General features: G+C 39.6%; 1 protein-coding gene across 1 annotated transcript; it reads right to left on the bottom strand.

Annotated features, from left to right (window-relative positions):
- Nucleotides 1–2,555: 2,555 nt before the first annotated feature.
- Nucleotides 2,556–4,614, bottom strand: LOC139474636 (zinc finger protein 320-like). The gene has a single exon (XM_071257723.1). It carries the CDS (start codon nt 4,545–4,547, stop codon nt 3,465–3,467), a length of 1,083 nt encoding a protein of 360 aa, XP_071113824.1. The 5' UTR covers nt 4,548–4,614; the 3' UTR covers nt 2,556–3,464.
- Nucleotides 4,615–24,613: the final 19,999 nt, after the last annotated feature.

The following is a 24,613-nucleotide window of genomic DNA, read 5'->3' as shown; positions in this document are numbered from 1 at the left end:
TCTGTAAACCGAGCATCACAAAGTATACACTTGTATGGGGTCTGGGGTAACTGTTGCTACCAATGTTCTAGTAATGTTGAAATGTAGGTATTGTTTGCTTCAAATTAAAAAGACAATCTTTGAACATTTCACGCAACATCTGTTTATTAATAAAGTTTTTTTAATATCTTTTGCTGAATGCTTTTGACCACCAACACCTGGAGCCTTGACAAAGATAAAAGAATAATTTGTGTCATGAAGGTCAACAACTTCCCTGATGAATTCACCACTCGCTCCATCCGTCATGGCACCACTGGTTTTATGTCCAAGCATCAAACGAAGTGGATGTTCTTTTGGAACATTTTGGAAAAGCGGTCTTCAAGGAGTCTATCTTCGGTAGATAACAGTTGATAAAAGACACTGTCCGTGTCTGTCATGAACAATTTTAACTTCTCCCCATATCTTTTTACCATATCATCGTATTAATGGAAGGATGAAAACGTGTTTGGAGTGGTCTAGAATAAACTCTTTCCAGTGAGTGAGAGAGTTGGGTTTAACGCCGCTTTTAACAGTATTCTAGTTATGTCACGGCGTGTCAGCTTAATGTGGGAGGAAAGCCCCAAGTGATGCATGTGTGAGACGTTTACCTCTTCGGTGAAACCCATGAGCACGGGTATGGTGCTGACGAACCTAGAAACATAACTGGGGTGAACCAGGACTCGAACCCACAATCATACTCTTTCCAAATTAACCAAATGTTTCTTTGCCTTTCTTATTCTTTCTGACTGCTGTCCATACTTTGCATTTGTCACTAGGTTATAGAGAGTACTGTGGTTCTCTGTGTTGAAGTATTGAAATCAGTGAAGGGTTTCACCCATTTCCTCTGTGAAAATCTAAAGACTAATGTATTAAAATTTAAAAGGGAAACAATACTCCAACTCTCAGTCGTCTACCTAGCGCCATTTTAATTAGCCTGCATAATCTCTCTTTGAGTGATGAAGTCAATGAAGGGTTTCACACGTTTTCTCTGCTCGGCTCTTCCTGGGTTACGTGTATATAACTCTCTAACATTCCTGGCCATATTCCGAATAAGGTTATGTGACTAGATGACAAAGTGCCTCATCCATAATCCCCATACCTCTAGTGCTGTTGTCGTTTCTACCACTAACGTTAGCAGACTTTTACAACTGCAAGTCATTAAATGGAGTGCTAACTGAGTTGTTGCACTACAAGATACCGTTACTGACATGAATGGACAGCATGAGTTATGTAATGGCGTCGATGTGTGACCACATGGTGGAGGAAGAGCAGTGGTCATTTTGTTTGACTGCAGTGCTAAATGACCCACACTGAGCAGCAGGTGTACATGTGGTTATGAGCCTTTCAAGGATTGCTCATTCATTTATCCAGAGACAGACATAATTCCAACGCCGCCTCAACTTTATGGCTGTGGTGGCACAGACACAGTGGTTTAAATATGTTTGGGATAACCCTGCAGCAAAAGAGAGATGGACCACATCATCCTGCCCTATTTCAGAGAATAATATTCAACTATTTGACAAGTTTAAAGAAAGAATTTCACCCATTGATATTTGGTGGAAGTGCCATCTTGATTTACAGGATTGACAGGAATGATTGAACAATGTTACCATGGCTACATATATAAAAACTGAACAATGCTGAACAAAACATTATGTGTAATCATAATCAATAATCAATATAAATAACATGAAAACTATTCCATAATGATACTTGCATGAAACAGAGTATTTATGTCATCATTATTACCATGGATTACTGGTTAAGCCTGAAGGCCCCAATATCCAAGACACTACAGTACACTATGACTTGGGTATGAGCCAAACATCCCACAGTTCACAAAACGCTGAAATGAAACACAAAACAATTATGCAGACTGTTATTATTCAGTTTATTGAAATATTACATGTTCCACATAGTTGTAACCACTGGGTGTCATACCTACAGGGACACAGCTGGAACAGGATGGCAATGCCTATAAAGGGTGGACCTAATTTGAACAGAGTGGACATGGCTACAATGGCCTGACTAAAACAGGCTGGGCAAAGAGGTTGGGGAAGGATGGACACGACAGATTGTACACTGCTAGATAAGGAACACCTATGAGACATGATTAGAACAGGGTAGACACAAATAGAACAGGAAGGATGAGTCTTGTACAAGGTGGCCTTGGCTAGAAGGGACACACCTAAAACAGGCTTGGGTGAAGAGGTTGGAAAAGGATGGACACAACTACAAGAGGGTGGACATGGCTACAACAGAATGGACTCGGCTACACTAGGGTGGGCATAGATACACAAGATGAACACTGTTACAACAAGATGAACACTGTTACAACATGTCCAACAGGATGGACACAGCTCCAACATGTTCAACAGGAATGACACAACTACAAGAGGGTGGACATGGACAGAACCGGTTGGACATGCCTAGAACAGAATGGACAAGGTTAGAACAAGATGGACATGCCTAGAACAGAATGGACAAGGCTACAACAAGATGGACTTGGCTAAAACAGTATGAACAGAGCTACAAGATGGACACGGCTAGTAAAGGAAGAACATGGCTACAACAGTATGAACAGAGCTACAACAGGATGGACACTGTTACGACAGGATGGACACGGCTAGTAAAGGAAGAACATGGCTACAACAGTATGGACAGAGCTACAACAGGATGGACACTGTTACGACAGGATGGACACGGCTAGTAAAGGAAGAACATGGCTACAACAGGATGGACACAGCTACAACATGTTTAACAGGGTGCACAAAGCTACAATATACAACAGGATGGACACGGCTAGTAAAGGAAGAACATGGCTACAACAGGATGGACACAGCTACAACATGTTTAACAGGGTGCACAAAGCTACAATATACAACAGGATGGATACGGCTTGAACAGGCTGGATACATTTAAAACAGGATGGACCCTGTTACAATAGGATGGACAGTGTAAGAACAGGATGGACACAACAAGAAGAAGAAGGACCAGCTACGACAGAATGGACGTAACTAAAAAAGGATGGACATGGCTACAAGAAGATGGATATGTCTAGAACATAATGGTACACTTACATAGCACATATTTTCATGTGCAAAGCATGTTCAAAGAGCACAAAATTGTGGAGATAACAAAAATCCTACAGAAAATGCACAATGTAGAACTATGGATTGAATGTAGCCTAGAAGAGATGCGCTTTGTCTGAACAATGTCATTGAGAGACATGCAGGTGCATCTCCTGGTGCAATATGTATGGTATTATTTGATCAATGGACACTTTGAGGTATATGGTCCTAACACAGAATAGGTTCTTCTCAATCTTCCATGCTCCCAGAGGTTTATAGGGTAGTCAGCCTTGTAACTTCGATATCTAGGATTCTGACACAGAATTGGTTCTTCTATGCTCCCTGAGGTTATTGGGTAGTCAGTCTTGTCATTTTTTACTTCTTGGCTTCTGACACAGAGTGGGTTTTTCTGTGGGCCCTCAGCTGATGAGGTAGGATGAATCTTTTGTCACACAGCTCACAGGCATGTGCTCTCACCCCTTGGTGGCTTTTCTCATGTGCGGAAAGATGATGTTTCAAACTAAACTTTTTCCCACAAATATTACACAAAAACTTCTTCTCCCCGTGGGATTTCATGTGTATATACATGGCATTTGCTTTCACCATCTTCTGACATACTTTACATTCAGTACTAACTTTCTCTGCTTCCATATGAATTGCAGAATGACGTTGCAACGAAATAGCTTTTTTAAATGTTTTACCACACACAGTACATAAATAAGGTCTCTCATCTGAATGTACTGCGTCGGCATGGACACGGACGGACCAACGTTCTATAAACCGAGCATCACAAAGTATGCACTTGTATGGCCTCTCATCAATTCTGTAGTCCTCTCCAACGTGATATTTCTTTGCATGCCTCACCTCACTTCCAGGAGATGGAAAGTAGTATCTATTGCAATCATTACATCTTATTTTCCGTTTTCCATCATGTACAGCAAACACATGTCGTGTCAAATGGTTTGGCCTCTTAAATGCACTCGTACACAGCTTGCACTTATGTGGCCTGTCTGTGGAGTGGGTGTACATATGGATCTGCAAACCCCTACGCTGAGAAAATTTCTGTCCACAAACTTCGCATGGAAAGTTACACTCTCCTGTGTGTATATTCATGTGTTCCTTCACGGCATATGGGGCTCTGAACCCTTTCTCACATACCATACATTTGTGACGTAGTTCACGACTCCTCAGAACTCTTGTGCGTACAGTCATATGATCTTTAAGGTCATGGCCACGTTTGAACTCCCTCTCACATTCTATATATTTGTGACATTCACGTTTTATCTCAGCTTCACCAGGCTTCTTCCCCACAATATTACCAACTGGCGCTGGTAAATGTGCTGCATTGTTCTTGGTGGGGAGGTGTCGAACCTGCATCTCTGAAGACATACTCAGTGTCATCTGGTGTTCGTCGGAACCAGCAGCAGAAGATAATGTTCCATTGTCTTTGCAATTCATACCTTAAAACTCACACTCTGTCGTCAATGTCAGCACCTGTTCTGGTGGTCATCTGTGGACTTCCCTGTGTGTTCTGAAATTCAATGTAGAACATCACTTAGCAAACTTTATGTAACAACAAAATAACTTGTGGTTGGTTGTCTGGGAGTCTCTGCAACTGTTGGTACCAATGCTCTAGTAATACTGAAATATAGGTATTGTTTGCTTCAAATTAAAAAGACAATCTTTGAACCTTCCATGCAACATCTGTTTATTATTAAACATTTCTTACATCTTTTCACACTTAAAACACTTTTCGCCAACAACACCTGGGACCTTGTCAAACGTTAAAGAACAATATGTGTCATGATTGCCAACAAATTCACTTCATCATGTTCATCATGGCACCAGTGGTTTTATGTCCAAGCATCAAACAAAGTGGGTGGTCTTTTGGAACATTTGATATGTCAAAGAGATTAACAGTCGTCTAACAGTTGTCTAAGGCGCCGCGATTTGCTGTGCAGAAACTTATGATTGTGGGTTCGAATCACGGTTCGCCCCGATTATGTTGCTAGGTTAGTCACCCGTGCTGCTCGTGGGTTTCACTGAAGTGGTAAACGTCTCAAAGTGGTAAACTTCGGGCTTTCCTCCCACATTAAGCTGACAGTGACACGCTGCGATATAACTGGACTACTGTTAAAACCAGCGTTAAACCCAACTCACTCACTCACACTAACTCACAGGGGCCATGAAGAAGTCTATGTACAGCAGATAACAGTTGATAATTTTTAGACACTGTCCCTGTGTGTCATGATCAATTTTAACTTCACAAATTATTTTTTTTACCATATCATCGTATTGATGGAAGGATGAAAACATGTGTTTTGAGTGTATTCCTGTGGGTACCCGGGTCCTACTCAGTACCCACCCGACCCGGGTACCCGAGTTACCCGTCCCAGCCCTAATCACTATCCTGCTTCCGGGGCCTGTGCCTCGGATGCAAGCGGTTGTAAAGCTTTATAAGGACATTTAGGAGGTACCGTTGTTTTCATGACCATCCAAACAGGGGCAGATAAGTTGCCTGTCACCATACACTATACGCTGCATTCTGACCAACATACACCCATAATGTAGGCCTACATGATATACTGTAGTGTAGTATATACGTGCGGCAGTTTTCGGGGAAAGACTTCCGTTCGTATCCCCCCGCCAAAAGTTATACAGATAAGTACGCATTCCCGCTCCAACCTTTTAGGTATATATTTTTGAGGGGTGATACGGGCGGAAGTCTTACCCTTTTCGACATCAATGCTTACGGGGCCTTTTCCCTCAGTAGCCAGTAGATAACCCAGAGTAAATACACAACTGCAGCGAGCAGGTTTGTAATCAGTCCACAACTTCGTGAAACCCGACCACAGCGATAATGCTATGCTCCTCACAGCGATAGCCCGTTCGCGGAGCTCTCTATACTACTACCGAGTGTGTAGCGAATGTGTCACGCGCTGGGAAGGAGATTGCGACAAATGCTTCTGGTTAACATTAAAAAGTACGGAGATTTATCATGCGGAATATGATTTAGTATATTTTCTTTAGGGAATACACTCCATATGCAATATATGGTCCTTTTATATTTATCTATGTTCGATCCCGAATAGGTAACTCACATTAAATGTTTCAGTAAAAAATGGAAACATCTTGAGAGTTTGTTATTCATTTTGTACTTGTCGAATATTCTTACACTCATTGTGTGCGGCAGTTCCATTCAATGTCAATGTTTCTGCAGGATATTTTTTTCATAATTTATATTAGAATGAAATTTAAAAGACAAACTGTAATCCAATACTTTTTAAAGGGAAATGCTGAAATAAGGATGTGTATCTACATGACTTTGTGGTTACAACAGTATTACAGTATCACAGAAATGCCCACATTACAAGAGTAATAACACTAACTTAAACATCTTCCTGAGGCAATCGTGTCCACTTGCCTATATCAAAGCCACAGGAACTCGTTATTGGTCAGTAAATAAAAATATATACCCCCTATATGTAAGTCTATTTACATATAGAGGGTATATATTTTATTTACTGACCAATAACGAGTTCCTGTGTTGTCTTCTCAGTCGCGATTTTGGAAAAGACATAATTCAGAGTAATTGTGCTTAGCGTTGGCACCGAACAAAACAATACGCTGCGCATATGAGAAGATAGAACCACACACCTGTACCTACACCACGTTATACGGATCTAATAAAGTCTTATGACGTCATTCCTTTATCAATTGGCACCAATGACGTCATATTGCAAGGGGCATAAGAAATGGTGTGTTTACTAGAGAAATAGGATTCTCGGTAAATATGAAAAATATTAATCATTTTCATGACTAAAATCAATTAGATACTAAGTTGTGATATTTGTATTGTTTTGCCTCTGAAACTACTATACTGTGTATACTAGATAAGTACTTTTCATGATGAAAAAGTACAAGAAAAATATAACGAATGTTATATTTGTGATATAGAGAATCTCACCCGAGTATCTTTTGATAGCAAATATATCAACGCGAGTTGATAAAAGTGGAACACATCGAACAATATATTTTGACACAGAATTATTCAGCCACAGATTAATTTTCACAAACTGTTGCAGGAATGAGTGATGGTTTTATAGATATAATCAAATTTAACAACAGTTCTTTCAATAATTTTCCATGACATAAAAAATAAACTCGGTATACTCTCCTTTGACCCTCAGCTAATACGTTTTTGTTCGTGTGGTACTTTATACATATTGTTCATAATTCTTTGATATTTTTTGTTTTCATAATCATCATTATGATTAAAATGCATTAAAATGTTAAGGCGCTTGGCAACTCATGGTGGACCATCTACTGTATTACATCTCCATTCTATTATATATGATAAATACCGCTAAATATTACCATTTATTATAACAAATCATTTGCGAAATTTGGAACAAAATCCAAGCCATATTACGGAGAGGGGCGTCAAAATCGGCTCTATATGGTGTACCCATGTGGTGAATTGGTGTGACGAATCAACGCTTAAACCTCGCTGGACAAACCCCACCGCCAATGGCTTTGTCGGTTAAGATTATTTATGTAAACAAATGTCAAATTAGGTTAGAAGGGTTGTTTATTTCACGCAGGTGTTCACCAGAATAGTCACGTGATATCATGGTTACGAGTTCAGCCAATCGGGAAACACTTCCGTTGCACGAGTTTTTCCTGCGCGTAATCCGGACTCTTTTGATCGAAGCAGACGACGCTTACTTTATCAAATGCACCGGTGCATGTTAAATTAATTTCAACAAGCTGTTTAGAATTCATTTAAAATCGAGATTACAATGGGCTTAGACCCCTATTGCTCATGTTAATATTATTCACGCGCTACTTTGAACGCTGCGTTTAAACTTTGGTATGTATTATGAAGACTTTTCACGAGGAAACATTTTTCAGCGTGATTTCCTGCCCTGCCGTATGTTTTCACTCTGGGGAGGACGTTGAAAAATATGACATGGTAAGTGCAGCAATATGTAATTAAACACACTTTTGGTGAACATATAATTATGTAAACGAATAATCGCTGTGGCTATAACGATTCGCAGATGATGTAATGTTATATTCGATACAAAACAGCACTAGGGCACCAGGCTGGTAAGAGCGTTTCTCTGTCACTGTGTGTGTGAGAGAGAGAGAGAATGGCGATTTTAAAAATCAAGTAAAATAATGGGTTCCCATGCTCATTTGGGTTTAAAATGTCGTAAAGAAGTAACATATTTTAAACATTGTCCAAAATTCACCTGCCAATATATTTTCGCAGAAAATGCTTATTGAATGAAATTTACTGATCAATATAAATAGACATTTTCACAACAATAATCTTTGAATTTTGCATTTAATGGACCGATTTAAAAATGAAAATTGATGTTGGTCTTTTTAAAATTTAGGTGTACATTTACCCGTTTAATATGCACAAAATATAGATACTTGAGACCGTTCAAACAATAATATCATTGTTAAAAGACAGGGTCACCGGACAAATTCTATTAACTGACCCTCAGCATTGCTGTCAGATAAGCCAAGCGTCATCGAACTACGCTCTGGAATAGATTTTACACATTGACAATGTAGATATTTCGCTCCTCAGCCAGATTTAAATCAAATCAGACAAATCAGTTTCTTAGCTCTACTTAATCTAAAATGATAGAAAAGGACTACATTATATGTATGTTTACGAACATGGCGTGTTCCATGAGACAACATAAAATGACAATTCCTAAATTATCTCCCTTTGTGAACGAAAGTGTTACTATCAAATTTTGATAAGAATTATGGATCTAGATAGGTTTTTAAAAATAACATCAACTAAATACACATAGCTTGATATTGTATTTGAGTCCTTTGTTTATTTGTGAAATATATTGGATTTGTAAATAACAAAAGAACTTACATTGTCATTGTAACTCGCTCGTGGGTGCGCTGCTTCCTGAACAATTTTTGTTTCCAGGTATAATGTTAGTGATTTCTCCAGAAACTTTTGACATAAACACGAAAACAAGCAGTATTGTGAATCTGACCCAGCATACATCACGTAACATCAGACCTGAACTCGCATCTTTTCGATCATAGGTCTTGTCATTGTCATTCAGAATAACGTCCCTTAATTACTTTCGTCCTTGACTTTGTACGCGATGTGTTTACATAAAGCTCTGCTCTCTCGCGAGAGGATAATTAGAAGAGAAAATAGTGAAGTATCTTCTTTGCACATTATTTCAGTTCTAATAACTACTATGTGGTAACACTACACTTATTAATTATAACATTTATTGGGTTTGAAAAATGCCTTTCAACCGTCATAGCACAGCGTTCGCTCGTCACGCCGAAACCCGGGTTCGATTATATTTCTGGTGTCCCCACGCCGTGATATTGCTGGAATATTGCTAAAAGCGGCGTAAAACCAAACTCACTCATGTAAATGTATCTGATCTTAAACTTGAGATATCTTATCTTTGAACGTAAGTTGTTAAGATTAATCGTATATAAGATCGCTTCGAAAATCTAGACCGTGGTCTCTAATGCTTCAGCCCCAGTTGTGATGCACCACTTCGTGTATATGTAATTCAGCAATATTTAGCTAAATGGTGTTATTGGCTCGCCTGATATATCTACCTTAACTTATAATCTTAATTTTAATTCCAAGCATAGCAAAGTATCCTATGTACATCATGTGTTCACTTTCATCCATTCATACACACACCTGCATTTAACTTTACATAGTCACACTAAGTTACAATCATAATATAATTATATACTCTGTGACTCTGTAATAATTTACCACCCTTCACTTTATGATACGCAACAACCACAACGCCAAAAAGGAAAGCATCGTTAGCTCACAAGTTTGTTAGCAGCCTGCAGCCAATAAAACCACAACGGCAGCGGCAGAGACAACGACAGATGGGGAAAATGCAGCAGTAGCTTCAACAAGTAACAACTCGGAGCTACTCAGTACGGGTATGTTGTCGCTAGGAGCAGGTGTAGATGCAACAGTAGATATTAATCCAGACGAACTTGCATCAAGCTTACCACCGGTTCAATCAAGCGGTACGCACCCTACGTCAAATAATGAGGTACAGCGCGCGTTAGCTGATTTATCACAGTTAGTGGCTCGCATTCGGGTAGCAATCAACACCAAATTCCCTAAGCACCTTGTAAGGGCTTGTTCCTTGCTTACTCACAGCACATAGTGCAATTTTGGTGCAGCTACCGCGCGACCCGCTCGCTCTCACAACGCTGTAGAGTCTCATGGTGCCTGGCAAGATATCAGTAATTCCGTAATAAATGTGAAAACGGCTGCCATACGGCCAGGCACCATCCTCGTCTCAGCATGTATTTCGAACTTGGCTGCCTCATACACTTAGACCTTTGCTCAAAGTATACTTGTATGGTCAGTCCTTGGAATACAACCTTTTCTTTCATTTTGTTTTATAAATACGACTTTAGAAGTGTATTTTACACCTAGGTATGTACGAGCACAATTCAAAGATATTCATAATGGTTTATTTCCAGTACTGTTCCATTTCATCCCATTCTACAAAATGAAAAGTTTGAAATAGATAATAATCGTTGGTGAATGGAAGTAATGGAATTATTTGTCACATATTCTTGGTATTGAACTTAGAAAATATAACTAACACAAACTTTAATATTAATGGTTTTCAGTTATTATGTCTTTCCTTTTTATGCCCCCGTTTACGAAGTTCGCCCGTCCTTCCGTCTGAGCTTTTGTACGGCCCAAAACTTTTTAACCATGCACCCTAGCTTCACCAAAATTTTCACACACATTTACCACAATGAGTACTTGTGCTTTTTGCTAGTTTGAAGATTCTGAACTTTTTAATTTGCGCCGTTTCCATGAAAACTTTAAGGAACTTAAACTTTTAGGGTGGGTGCTTTGTACGGCCTATATCTTTTTAACTATGCATCCTAGCTTCATCAAGATTGCTACACACATTTACCGCAAAGAGTACTTGTGCCTTTTGCTAGTTTGAAGATTCTGAACTTTTTTATTTCACTGGAACTCAATCTTAGTTTTTAACATTGAAGTTAAAATCAGTTAGAAATATGTAATATTTCATTAATTAACAAACTATTTACTATTTGTTGTTGACCAGCGGGGATAACGGGGGTATGTGAGCTTTGCTCACTTCTTTCTAGTTTTTCTTTTGGCCTAGCTAAACTACAGCTTGGGGGGAACAGACACAATTTAAATTGTGAATAAAAAACACCGCATTCATTTTGCTCTTAGACAAGATTTTTCTTTTACAAATTCTCTTTCTTACTAAGGATGCAAAACAAAGTAATTATTACTAAATACGTATGTCACTGATCGAAGTATTTGATAATTTATATAATGCACAGTGAAAAAAACAAAATGAAAACGAAATCAAAGTTTGTCTACACTGAAATAATTTTGTCATTCAGAAATGGATTATGAAGTTACCTATATATTGCGTGTAGATCTAATGTTATATTTACTGTTTATGATTCTAATATATGCAGCTAAAAAATTAAAAAGGTTGTTTAATATTGGGTCCATTTTGACAGCTTTCTCACTGTAAGACATTCCATTCCCTTACTCAACATATGCACATGATTTTCTTGGAATATCAAACCTTTAAACAGCTATGACAAGCACATTCGTCAACATACCAAAAATAGAAAAACGGCCCCAAATATTATAACAGTGGTAGTCAGGTGATAAAACAGTCTCAATGACTCGTCAGTCGCCGTGGAAATCTTCCACATCGTGATGTAGTAGTCTACTTTCTAGTTCAGTCAAAAAGAATATATTATTATTTGGAAACTGAAACCACGTGTATCCATTATACGACAACAATATTAGATCAGCTGTGGGGGCACGGGTGGCCCAGTCGTCTAAGGCGCCGCCATTCCCTTGGGCACGCCAGAAACCTATGATTGTGGGTTCGAATCCCGGTCCGCCCCGATTATGTTTCTAGGTTTGTCAGCACCATACCCGTGCTCGTGGGTTTCACCGAAGTGGTAAACGTCTGAGACCTGCAGCACTTCGGGCTTTCCTCCCACATTAAGCTGACACGCCGCGATATAACTGGAATACTGTTAAAAGCGGCGTTAAACCCAACTCACTCACTAGATCAGCTGTTTGACGTGACGTCATCCACGTCACAACGCGCGAGGTCAAATCACGCGCACCTGTCCAAACGACAAAATCACAGCAGCGGGAATTCACCGACCGTCTATTTAGCCTACCCAAATAAGATTTAAGATTGTAACGTCATTGAACGAAAAAATAGAGCGTTTACCATCTGCTGACTTTTCAGATAACATATCAAACAAGAGTTGCAATAAATTATCATACGTTAATAGAGAGTAGAGTCTACATCAATTATTTGTAAATTTAATATCAATTGGATCTAAAAGCCATTTCTATTATAATATATTCCATTTTCTGAAGAGATTTATAATGTCTATTTGATTATGTATAAACATACATATTTGATTATCAATTATCTTGTACAATCACAGCATGTACCATGACTCGCGGAAAATACTATTTCAGCAAACCAATCTTAGCGCCATTATCACAGTTTCAATGAAAGGGAAAAAACAAATCGAAATAGAACCTTACACCACATCGTATCCATAAGCGGTTAACCCAAATGCACAAAATAGGTATTGCTGTAATTTTAGAACCCGTGAAGATCCGGGGTTGAATAGGTCTTCAGCAACCCATATTTGCCGTAAAAGGCGACTATGCTTGTCGTAAGAGGCGACTAACGGGATCGGGTGGTCAGGCTCGCCGACTTGGTTGATGCAGGATATTGTATCCCAATTGCGTGGATCGATGATCATGATATTAATCACTGGATTGTCTGGTCCAGACTCTATTGTTTCCTGACCGCCGTCATATAGCTTAGATGTTACTGAGTGCGAGATCCCACACATATTTATGTGACTTGAATATCCACATGATCATGACAAATACAGATAATAAAGAATTCATGGTTACAGTTCTGAGTTTCGTCCGTGTGTTTTTTTGCCAGAGATTGTGCATTGGTGTGAGGCTATGGCTTGAATGCTACCCTTTTGAACCTGTATAGTTCTGAATCTTGGTCTAGAACACTTTACATGTGTTCTAAAAGTGTTATATCGTCAGAACACGTTGAAAGGTTCTAAATATGTTTGTATCAACATTCAGACTATTTTCAGAACACATGGACGCGCTCTAAAAGAGTTACATCCATGTGTTCTGTCCAGTGTAAGTAGAACACTTAGGTTTAGAGTGTACGGGACATGGTGCCCGTACCTGCAGTTCCTTTCGTCCAAGACAGTCAGCAGACAGCCACGTAGGCGGCAGCTGAGGAAACAATGCAACGCCAGGTAAGAACGCCAGCAGACCTTCCAATCAAGTTTGGAAATCTTACTTTGGCTTAAGCATTACTCTTTTTCTCGCCCCAAACCGACTAAGCTTGTCGTAAGAGGCGACTAACGGGATCGGGTGGTCAGGCTCGCAGACTTGGTTGAAGCATGCCATCGATCCCAATTGCGTGGATCGATGCTCATGATGTCAATCACTGGATTGTCTGGTCCAGGTTCGATTATTTACAGACCGCCATCATATAGCTGGAATATTGCTGAGTGCGGCGTTAAACAACAAACAAACACACATTTCATATAATGAGTTGGTCTCTAATGTTTCAGTTCCAGTTGTGACGCACCATTTCATATAATGAGTTGGTCTCTATTGATGTAGCTACAGTTGTGATGCGCCACTTCATATTAGTTGGTCTCTAATGTTTCAGCTCCAGCTGTGTGCACCAAAACCTCACATAAGCACCACTTCATATAATGATTTGGTCTCTAATCTTTCAGCTCCAGCTGTGAGCACCACTTCATATGATGAGTTGGTCTCCAATGTTTCAGCTTCAGGTGAGACGCACCACTTCATATAATGAGTTGGTCTCTAATGTTTCAGCTCCAGTTGTGACGTCTCTTTACATATGAAAACATGAGTTGGTCTCTTGTGATGTAGCCGCAGTTGTGACGAACCACTTCATATTATGAGTTGCTCCCTAATGTTTCAGCTCCAGTTGTGATGCGCCACTTCATATAATGAATTGGTCTCTAGTGTTTCAGCTCCAGTTGTGATGCGCCACTTCATATTTGTTGGTCTGCAATGTTTCAGGTCCAGTTGTGAGCACCACTTCATATAATGAGTTGGTCTCTAATGTTTCAGCTCCAGTTGTGAGTACCACTTGAAATAATGAGTTGGTCTCCAATGTTTCAGCTCCAGTTGTGACGTCTCTTTACGTATGAAAACATGAGTTGGTCTCTTGTGATGTAGCTGCAGTTATGACGAACCACTTCATATAATGAGTTGGTCTCTACCGTTTCAGCTTCAGTTGTGACGCGCCACTTCCTACTTGTATGAGAAGAATTTTTATGATTCATATCCAGTTGAGACACATCACATAGACGAAGCAGATTATTTTTCCAGACAGAATCATTTTTTTCAATATTATGGTTTAAACTCGGCGCTACTTTAACTCCAAATAGTTTCTATAGTCACAGTGAATTTAACTGAATCTAAGCATGTCCTTATACAATTGTAGGTTATACCTAGACGACCAAGGTGCTTGGATATGGGTTACACATTGCAACTGTCCGTGGTCACGTGGGCTCCATTCTAAGAAAGCCATGTTATGCTGGACTTTCCCTGTGAAGAATGTGGTCAGTAGATATAGGGGTGTATTTTGCTGGTCCGAATGTTCCGAGTAGCGGGGAAAGTATAACCTTCCGCATCCATGGTGAAGTGTAAGAATGAGTTGCGGGTGCTGTCCACACCCAATGATACCCCAGTTACCGCAGAAAGGCAGTTGTAGTGTCAGCTGAGGTCGTCTGGAAGTCTGATCTCCAGAGCACATATACTGATAGATATTAATAAGCTCTCAGCTTCAGGTTAAAATGAACAGATACGTTGACAATAGTCAATGCAAAGATTGCGTGTTATGGGCCTCTGTTGTGTGTACCCGTTCCGGCAAGTAACTTTTGTAGAGTTATATAACGAGTACGTATCACTACCAAAGGATCATTTCGAAAACACTATCAAGACTATAGTCTATACAGAAAAGTACCATCTCCAGTAACGATGATTTAGTCTTTTAATGTTTTACATCCAGTTCAGAAGTGCAAAATCCTATTTTAATGAGTTGGTCTTTCAATGTTTCAGATCAATTTGAGGAGCGCCACTTCCAGGTACAATGAGCTGGTCTCAAGTGTTGAAGTTCGAGTTGTGATGCGCCTCTTCATATAATGATTTGGTCCCTAATGTTTCAGTTCCAGTTGTGATGCGCCTCTTCATATAATGATTTGGTCCCTAATGTTTCAGGTCAAGTTGTGAGCACCACTTCATATAATGATTTGGTCCCTAATGTTTCAGGTCCGGTTGTGAGCACCACTTCATATAATGATTTGGTCCCTAATGTTTCAGGTCCAGTTATGATGCGCCTCTTCATATAATGTTTTGGTCCCTAATGTTTCAGGTCAAGTTGTGAGCACCACTTCATATAATGATTTGGTCCCTAATGTTTCAGGTCCAGTTGTGAGCACCACTTCATATAATGATTTGGTCCCTAATGTTTCACGTCCAGTTATGATGCGCCTCTTCATATAATGATTTGGTCCCTAATGTTTCAGGTCAAGTTGTGAGCACCACTTCATATAATGATTTGGTCCCTAATGTTTCAGGTCCAGTTGTCATGCGCCTCTTCATGTAATGATTTGGACCCTAATGTTTCAGGTCCAGTTGTGAGCACCACTTCATATAATGATTTGGTCCCTAATGTTTCAGGTCCAGTTGTGATGCGCCTCTTCATATAATGATTTGGTCCCTAATGTTTCAGGTCCAGTTGTGAGCACCACTTCATATAATGATTTGGTCCCTAATGTTTCAGTTCCAGTTGTGAGCACCACTTCATATAATGATTTGGTCCCTAATGTTTCAGTTCCAGTTGTCGTGCACCTCTTCATATAATGATTTGGTCCCTAATGTTTCAGGTCAAGTTGTGATGCGCCTCTTCATATATTGATTTGGTCCCTAATGTTTCAGGTCCAGTTGTGAGCACCACTTCATATATTGATTTGGTCCCTAATGTTTCAGGTCCAGTTGTGATGCGCCTCTTCATATAATGATTTGGTCCCTAATGTTTTAGGTCCAGTTGTGAGCACCACTTCAAATAATGATTTGGTCCCTAATGTTTCAGGTCCAGTTGTGATGCGCATCTCCATTTAATGATTTGGTCCCTAATGTTTCAGCTCTAGTTGTGATGCGCCTCTTCATATAATGATTTGGTCCCTAATGTTTCAGGTCCAGTTGTGATGCCCCTCTTCATATAATGATTTGGTCCCTAATGTTTCAGGTCCAATTGTGAGCACCACCTCATATAATGATTTGGTCCCTAATGTTTCAGTTCCAGTTGTGAGCACCACTTCATATATTGATTTGGTCCCTAATGTTTCAGGTCCAGTTGTGATGCGCCTCTTCATATAATGATTTGGTCCCTAATGTTTTAGGTCCAGTTGTGAGCACCACTTCAAATAATGATTTGGTCCCTAATGTTTCACGTCCAGTTATGATGCGCCTCTTCATATAATGATTTGGTCCCTAATGTTTCAGGTCAAGTTGTGAGCACCACTTCATATAATGATTTGGTCCCTAATGTTTCAGGTCCAGTTGTGATGCCCCTCTTCATATAATGATTTGGTCCCTAATGTTTCAGGTCCAGTTGTGAGCACCACTTCATATAATGATTTGGTCCCTAATGTTTCAGTTCCAGTTGTGAGCACCACTTCATATAATGATTTGGTCCCTAATGTTTCAGTTCCAGTTGTCGTGCACCTCTTCATATAATGATTTGGTCCCTAATGTTTCAGGTCAAGTTGTGATGCGCCTCTTCATATATTGATTTGGTCCCTAATGTTTCAGGTCCAGTTGTGAGCACCACTTCATATATTGATTTGGTCCCTAATGTTTCAGGTCCAGTTGTGATGCGCCTCTTCATATAATGATTTGGTCCCTAATGTTTCAGGTCCAGTTGTGAGCACCACTTCATATAATGATTTGGTCCCTAATGTTTCAGTTCCAGTTGTGAGCACCACTTCATATAATGATTTGGTCCCTAATGTTTCAGTTCCAGTTGTCGTGCACCTCTTCATATAATGATTTGGTCCCTAATGTTTCAGGTCCAGTTGTGATGCCCCTCTTCATATAATGATTTGGTCCCTAATGTTTCAGGTCCAGTTGTGAGCACCACCTCATATAATGATTTGGTCCCTAATGTTTCAGTTCCAGTTGTCATGCACCTCTTCATATAATGATTTGGTCCCTAATGTTTCAGGTCAAGTTGTCATGCGCCTCTTCATATAATGATTTGGACCCTAATGTTTCAGGTCCAGTTGTGAGCACCACTTCATATAATGATTTGGTCCCTAATGTTTCAGGTCCAGTTGTGATGCGCCTCTTCATATAATGATTTGGTCCCTAATGTTTCAGGTCCAGTTGTGAGCACCACTTCATATAATGATTTGGTCCCTAATGTTTCAGTTCCAGTTGTGAGCACCACTTCATATAATGATTTGGTCCCTAATGTTTCAGTTCCAGTTGTCGTGCACCTCTTCATATAATGATTTGGTCCCTAATGTTTCAGGTCCAGTTGTGATGCGCCTCTTCATATAATGATTTGGCCCCTACTGTTTCAGGTCCAGTTGTGATGCGCCTCTTCATATAATGATTTGGTCCCTACTGTTTCAGGTCCAGTTGTGATGCGCCTCTTCATATAATGATTTGGTCCCTAATGTTTCAGGTCCAGTTGTGAGCACCACTTCATATAATGAGTTGGTCTCTAATGTTTCAGGTCCAGTTGTAAGCACCACTTCATATAATGAGTTGGTCTCCAATGTTTCAGCTTCATTTGTGACGCACCACTTCATATTATGATTTGGTCTCTACCTTTTCAGGTCCAGGCGAAATTAACGTTTTACTTGTTGTGGGGCCAAAAGTGAGTCTGAGTTTTACAGAGGCCTGTATTAGGAATATTATAAATGTAAATAGAATCAAGATTCAAAGAAGTATTATTTTGAATCATAGTATATTCGGCACAACTGATATCGCCTTTTATCATATAATGGGTAGGTTTCTCGGCAGGATAAAGCCAACGGATAAAAACGATATCCGTTGGGGTCATATGCGGATAGAGATACAAATATCAAAGGTCAAGTAGGACTACTTTCAGTGTTTATAAACAAACATGGCGTCGCCCTCGTCATTCGGCGATCAAGTCAGAATTAACCATCGGGAATCTGGATAAACTACAGGGATAATTGCTATCATTATAATAAAAAAAACAGTCTAACATACTGAAAATCAGTGTCTAACTGTGTCGTAGCTAAGGCATTTTATAAGTTTTGGCAACTTCGGAGATATAAATTTCGAAACAATTTTGCTAGGGCACGAGGCCGAGCCAAGCGGGATCAGTAGCCATATCTGTGCTTGTAGACCTCTGCGGCTTGAAACCTTCTCCACAAATTAAAATAGTTGGATTTGGCCGAAATATGTTTGAATTGTTACCTTGTTTCGTTTTGTCGCTGTGTGTACATCTGACTACACTTCTTAACGTTATGACAGGACAGACCGACTGTCAACAACGTCTGACCGTGGTCGTGACGTCTCATAGACTACGGTTAGGGTAGCTTCCCTTTGACAAAGGGCAGTTACTCTAGCGGACAGATCGATGGATTGCCGCGAAAGGCAATTAAAAACAATTGTTGTTTTGCGTATATGTTGCTTCGACACTGTATAAGAAAGAGATTTCAGTTGGAACTATATTGGCTACTGTCACTGTCCAACTGACACACCACTTACCCTGTGACGTAATAAATATTAATGCGCGCATTCCAGGAAAACTCGCAATGTTTCGGTAATGTTTGTGAGAGAGGGAAAGCGATTTTGAAGACAGACAGACTTATAGAATGACATTATATGATAAAGAGGTTATCACGCTTGTGTGTTTTGGGGTGGTAAATATCCTTTAATAGGAATAAACACTATGTATTTAGCTCGCCAAGGCTCGCTAAATACAATGTTTATTCCTAATGCAGGATATTTACCATCCCCAAACACACTCGCGTGATAACCTCTATCTATTACACATGCTGATTAGTCAAAGTCCTGTCTCGACAGATTCCACTGTGCACGGTAATATTTTATGAGTGAAGGAAATATGTCCATAATAGCAGTAAGGTAGCCCAGTGTCTCAATTAAGTTTTGGCACGGCACGCCGAAACGGCCGAGTTCGATTCCTTACATTTGGCGTATATTTCGGATGAAGCCCATTCCTTCGCCGCGAAGCGTATAACACCATACCCATGCATTAAGTGTACACACAGAGCTCAAACTATGGGGTACATAATAACAAGGACATTTATTTAATAACAGAATAATTAACACATATAATATATCCATTGTGAACATGCCATTGTAAAAGTTCAAATATAGTACTACTCTGTTGTAGATGCCAAACAAGAACCTTTGGTATTTCCTGTCCTATAACTTACACATGGCACGGAATGTAGGATAAATCACGCTGCATGCATATATGTTAGGTACATGTATATATCAACATGTTAGAAATGAAATGTGTCAATTTACCTTCTTTTCCTCTGCATTGTCCAACTCTGGAAAGTAAAATGTCACTTTGGAAATGAAATATGACGCTTGTGCGTGCTAACTTGCGTAAATAGTCAAAATAATATCAACCTATTATATTTTATTACCCATATGAACAGGCTCGCTGACTTGGTTGATGCATGTCATCGTAAAACAATTGCGTGGATCGATGCTCATGGTATCAATCCCTGGATTGTCTGGTCCAGACTCAATTATTTACAGACCGCCGTCATATAACTGGAATATTGCTGAGTGCGGCGTTAAACCAACCAACCAACCAATCATAAGTTCAGATGAAGGACCTAACGGTCAACAGTGCGGCGGTCAACAACAAACCAAAGCCAGAAAGGAGGCAGGGTCCAAACTGCCAATAACCCGACTGGAAGTGAATGGCAAGAAGTCGGACTGCAGTCTATGACATCCAGAGGACATGAAACTTAAACGGAGTATGGAGAGCATGGAAAGTCCGAGGAGTGGACTGACAGGATTCTGACAACAACGCTTGTCAATACACCGAATTCTGTCCTGGAATTTACCACCTATTTCTCAGAGGCACCATTGTTTCGTACTGTACTCTAGATAGATTGAGTATCATATTGATCCCACCGAAGATCAAATAGTTATCAAAGACAAGATACAAAATTACTTGAAATCAGTCACGAAAGACATTCTATCGCACGGATGTTAATAATATTTATCACCCTCTCACTCATTATGCTAGAAACATAATCGGAGAGAACCGGGATTCTAACCCACATTCATGGTTGTTTCTTCATGGGTGTGGCGTGTCTAGGGACTATTTGTGTTAACAAATGTCGTCTCAATATGTTTATCTATGATTAAGAACTTTTGCGATATGTTCTTGTCCCCAATGCTACGGGTGAGTCCCCAGGTCTCAATGTTGATCATTTCATTACTTCGTGCAATAACATTCCATTCAACCTTCCTTATAGACAGCCCATAATGGTGCGATCCAAAGTTAATGTAGCAAACATATACTACGGAAAAAACTAAAGGTCTTCATATAAACTCGTGTAAATGCTATATTAATGAAAATAACAACATAATATTAGGTCATTCGTCTGATTAATGTTTTATCATAACAGATTCATTGACAAAACCCAACCTGGAGACAGAGTGACACGCCCTAAATGAATGGTGGTGTAACAACTCAATTAGCGATGTCTATATCGGGTGTGACCACCATTTGGGCTGATACAGGTATGAAGGTCTAGGGACACAGCCGGCCATGGCAGTACAGCAATGCCATGCTGCCTGAAAATGTCTGTTATCATGGTTAGAACAGGTGCAGCATGTTGGCGGGCATTATCCTGCTGCAATGTGACGTTACGTCCCTGAATATGTCAGTTATATGAAATAATACTATGAAAGGCCCCGAGCTGCCGTTGAAAGTTGGAAAAAGGTAATCAATTTCAATCATAGATATGGCCTGTACTTTGAAGGATTAACCCCAATAGCAGCTGTTCGTGTCTTGGACGAGTGTTTGCATTTCCAAGTGCATGGTTTGGCTGTTGAGGTAACTATATGCAGGGAATATGAAATGGTTGAAGCTATACAACGCTACGTTGAACTTTAAAAACGTTCAAGGACTGTTCAACTCTGTTGTCCTTGGCTGTCTTATTCTGGCCAGTGTTGAGTGTTATATCGATAAACAATTCCTGGAAAAGTGTGTTAAATGAAAGAGGAAAAAGACGAAGATCATTGTCGTTACAGAGGCAAATGTCCGAATATGTCCGTTTGAGATAGTTTTTATGACACAGTTGAAGACAAAATCTTACAGCTCTAGCCCACCCCACCCACCCGCTGTTGGACAGAAACGGGCATCATGAACAACCAGCAAAGTCGTCCCATCAAGAAACATAACACTTGACATCAATAAAACGTCTTATTGAAATAGGGAAAAATCTTGATAAGTTATCCAAAATTTGATACATTGATTCACTTGGCAAATCGTGTTTGAAAAACGCGTATTGCCAATATTTACACGGTATTCTGGAAAAAGACCGGAAGTATTTCTTGTATTTGCCACCACTTGTTTTAGGATTATGTTGTTTTAACGCTTTTGAGGATCATGTCAGAAAATATGTTTTACATATGAAATAATGAAGTTGCAAAAAAAGCTACGGTATGGTATTGTCCCAAAACTTCGTATGAAAAGAAACGTTGAAAGGAAACGCCCAAACAAAAACCTGGAGACTATTATTATTACTTCGGTCTAATGAAATATGACATGTCAAGCATAGTTGTAATTAATGGTTGTCTTCCGCACGTGGGAACGGCTGGAACAGGATGAAGATGCCTAGAAAAAAGGTATACACGTCTAGAACAGGGTTGGTGTAGGATGCTGGAACAGGTGAGGTGAGGTGAGGTGAAATGGGGTTTAACGTCGCGTTCAAGATTATTGCACATATATAGCGACGTGCATGCCCGTGTGTGTGTGGCTGCTTGTACTATGCGATTTATAGTGCTCGCTTACTGAGATACCATGTCGCAGTTTAACATGAATATCCCACTCAGACACAGTATACTGACTCCGAGCCGACCAGTCCTTGATTTTAGCCCCTTAATGCCGAGCGCCAGACAACTTGTAATGTCTTTTTGGTATGACGCGGCCGGGGATCGAACTCCGGACCTTTCGCTCTCCGGGCGGACGCTCTACCACTAGACCACGGAGGCGGTCGATGCTGGAACAGAGTTGATACGGCTAGACCACAGCAGAGACAGATGAAGAGGAAGGACATTAGAACAGGATGGACACGAATAGAACAGGGTGGACGTCGCTACAACTAGGTGGTCTTTGCTACAAGATGGTGGACACAGCAAACTGGGTCGACAAGACCCCAGCCAGAATAAAATGTGTAGCTTTATTACATCAATCTGGCGCTATTAGTCCGAAACAAAATGTGCGCCAAATTGGGTCGTCAGTCTTGACATTTCAACTTCTCGGATTAAGAGAGACGTTCACAAGATATGTCCACTCCAGCCTGACATCAGTCAGACATTGACAGCCTCAATAATGGCAATCTTGCCTGCACCCCTCCTCTTCAGGAGGTTACAGAGATTAAAAAGACAAGCACTACAACAACTGGGTCCCAACGTAGCAAAGGCAGAGGTGACACTGGAGTGCAAAGAGGAACTAAACTGTTGGATAAATCACTTATGTAATGGAACGGGAAGTCATGAATCCAGAAATGACAGTACCAACAGATTCATCCAAAAAGGGATGAAGCTGATCTGAACACCAATGAATTCCTCCGATTACTGGAGCAAACAGTGTGTTTACTCGGACAGGCTAACGTTTTCACAGAGGAAAACATATCATGACCAAGATACTGAAGAACCAGAAAAAGGCTCAAACGTTTATTACCAAGAATGCGGAGAAACTAACAGACAAACAGAGGTTGTTTGGTAGCCGTTTTTGCAAATATCTACACAAATTATCCAAAGGCAAGAAAAAGGTGCGAAGTCTGGAAATACAGTTCAGTGCGCCTCACAAGAGGAGGAAGGTGTTCGTGGTAGGCCATCACTTCATTTAAAACACGGGCCGATTCAGAGGCCAGTCCCCTTCAAGATGGACATTCATACGATGTGTCCACTCCAACCAGAGGCGAAGTGGACAAGCCTCTGAAATGTATCCTTTATCTGATCAAATGTATCCTTTATCTGATCAAAGTATGATGGAATTGTATCCTTTATCTGATCAAACGTATCCTTTATCTGATCAAAGTATGATGGAATTGTATCCTTTATCTGATTAAACGTATCCTTTATCTGAACAAAGTATGATTGAAATATATCTTTTATCTGATCAAGGTATGATGGAAATGTATCCTTTATTTGATCAAAGTAAGATGGAAATGTATCCTTTATCTGATCAAAGTATTGTTGAAATGCATCCTTTATCTGATCACAGTATGATGGAAATGTATCCTTTATCTGATCAAATGTATCCTTTATGTGACCAAAGTGTTGTTGAAATGTATCTTTTATTTGATCAAAGTATGATTGAAATGTATCCTTTATTTAATCAAAGTATGATTGAAATGTATCCTTCATCTGATCAAATGTATTCTTTATCTTATCAAAGTATGATTGAAATAATATCTTTTATCTGATCAAAGTATTGTTGAAATGCATCCTTTATCTCATCACAGTATGATGGAAATGTATCCTTTATCTGATCAAATGTATCCTTTATCCGATCAAAGTGTTGTTGAAATGTATCCCTTATCTGATCAAAGTATGATAGAAATGTATCCTATATTTGATCAAAGTATGGTTGAAATGTATCCTTTATCTGATCAAAGTATGATTGAAATGTATCCTTTATTTAATCAAAGTATGATTGAAATGTATCCTTTATCTGATCAAATGTATTCTTTATCTTATCAAAGTATGATTGAAATAATATCTTTTATCTGATCAAAGTATTGTTGAAATGCATCCTTTATCTCATCACAGTATGATGGAAATGTATCCTTTATCTGATCAAATGTATCCTTTATCCGATCAAAGTGTTGTTGAAATGTATCCCTTATCTGATCAAAGTATGACAGAAATGTATCCTATATTTGATCAAAGTATGGTTGAAATGTATCCTTTATCTGATCAAAGTATGATTGAAATGTATCCTTTATTTAATCAAAGTATGATTGAAATGTATCCTTTATCTGATCAAATGTATTCTTTATCTTATCAAAGTATGATTGAAATAATATCTTTTATCTGATCAAAGTATTGTTGAAATGCATCCTTTATCTCATCACAGTATGATGGAAAT

The sequence above is a fragment of the Haliotis cracherodii genome, unplaced genomic scaffold (assembly GCF_022045235.1).
Source record: "Haliotis cracherodii isolate W230 unplaced genomic scaffold, xgHalCrac1.p SCAF_3, whole genome shotgun sequence".
NCBI classification, from domain to species: Eukaryota; Metazoa; Mollusca; class Gastropoda; order Lepetellida; family Haliotidae; genus Haliotis; species Haliotis cracherodii.
Note: the sequence above shows the minus strand (reverse complement) of the source record. Positions and strands in the feature narration are given on the sequence as shown.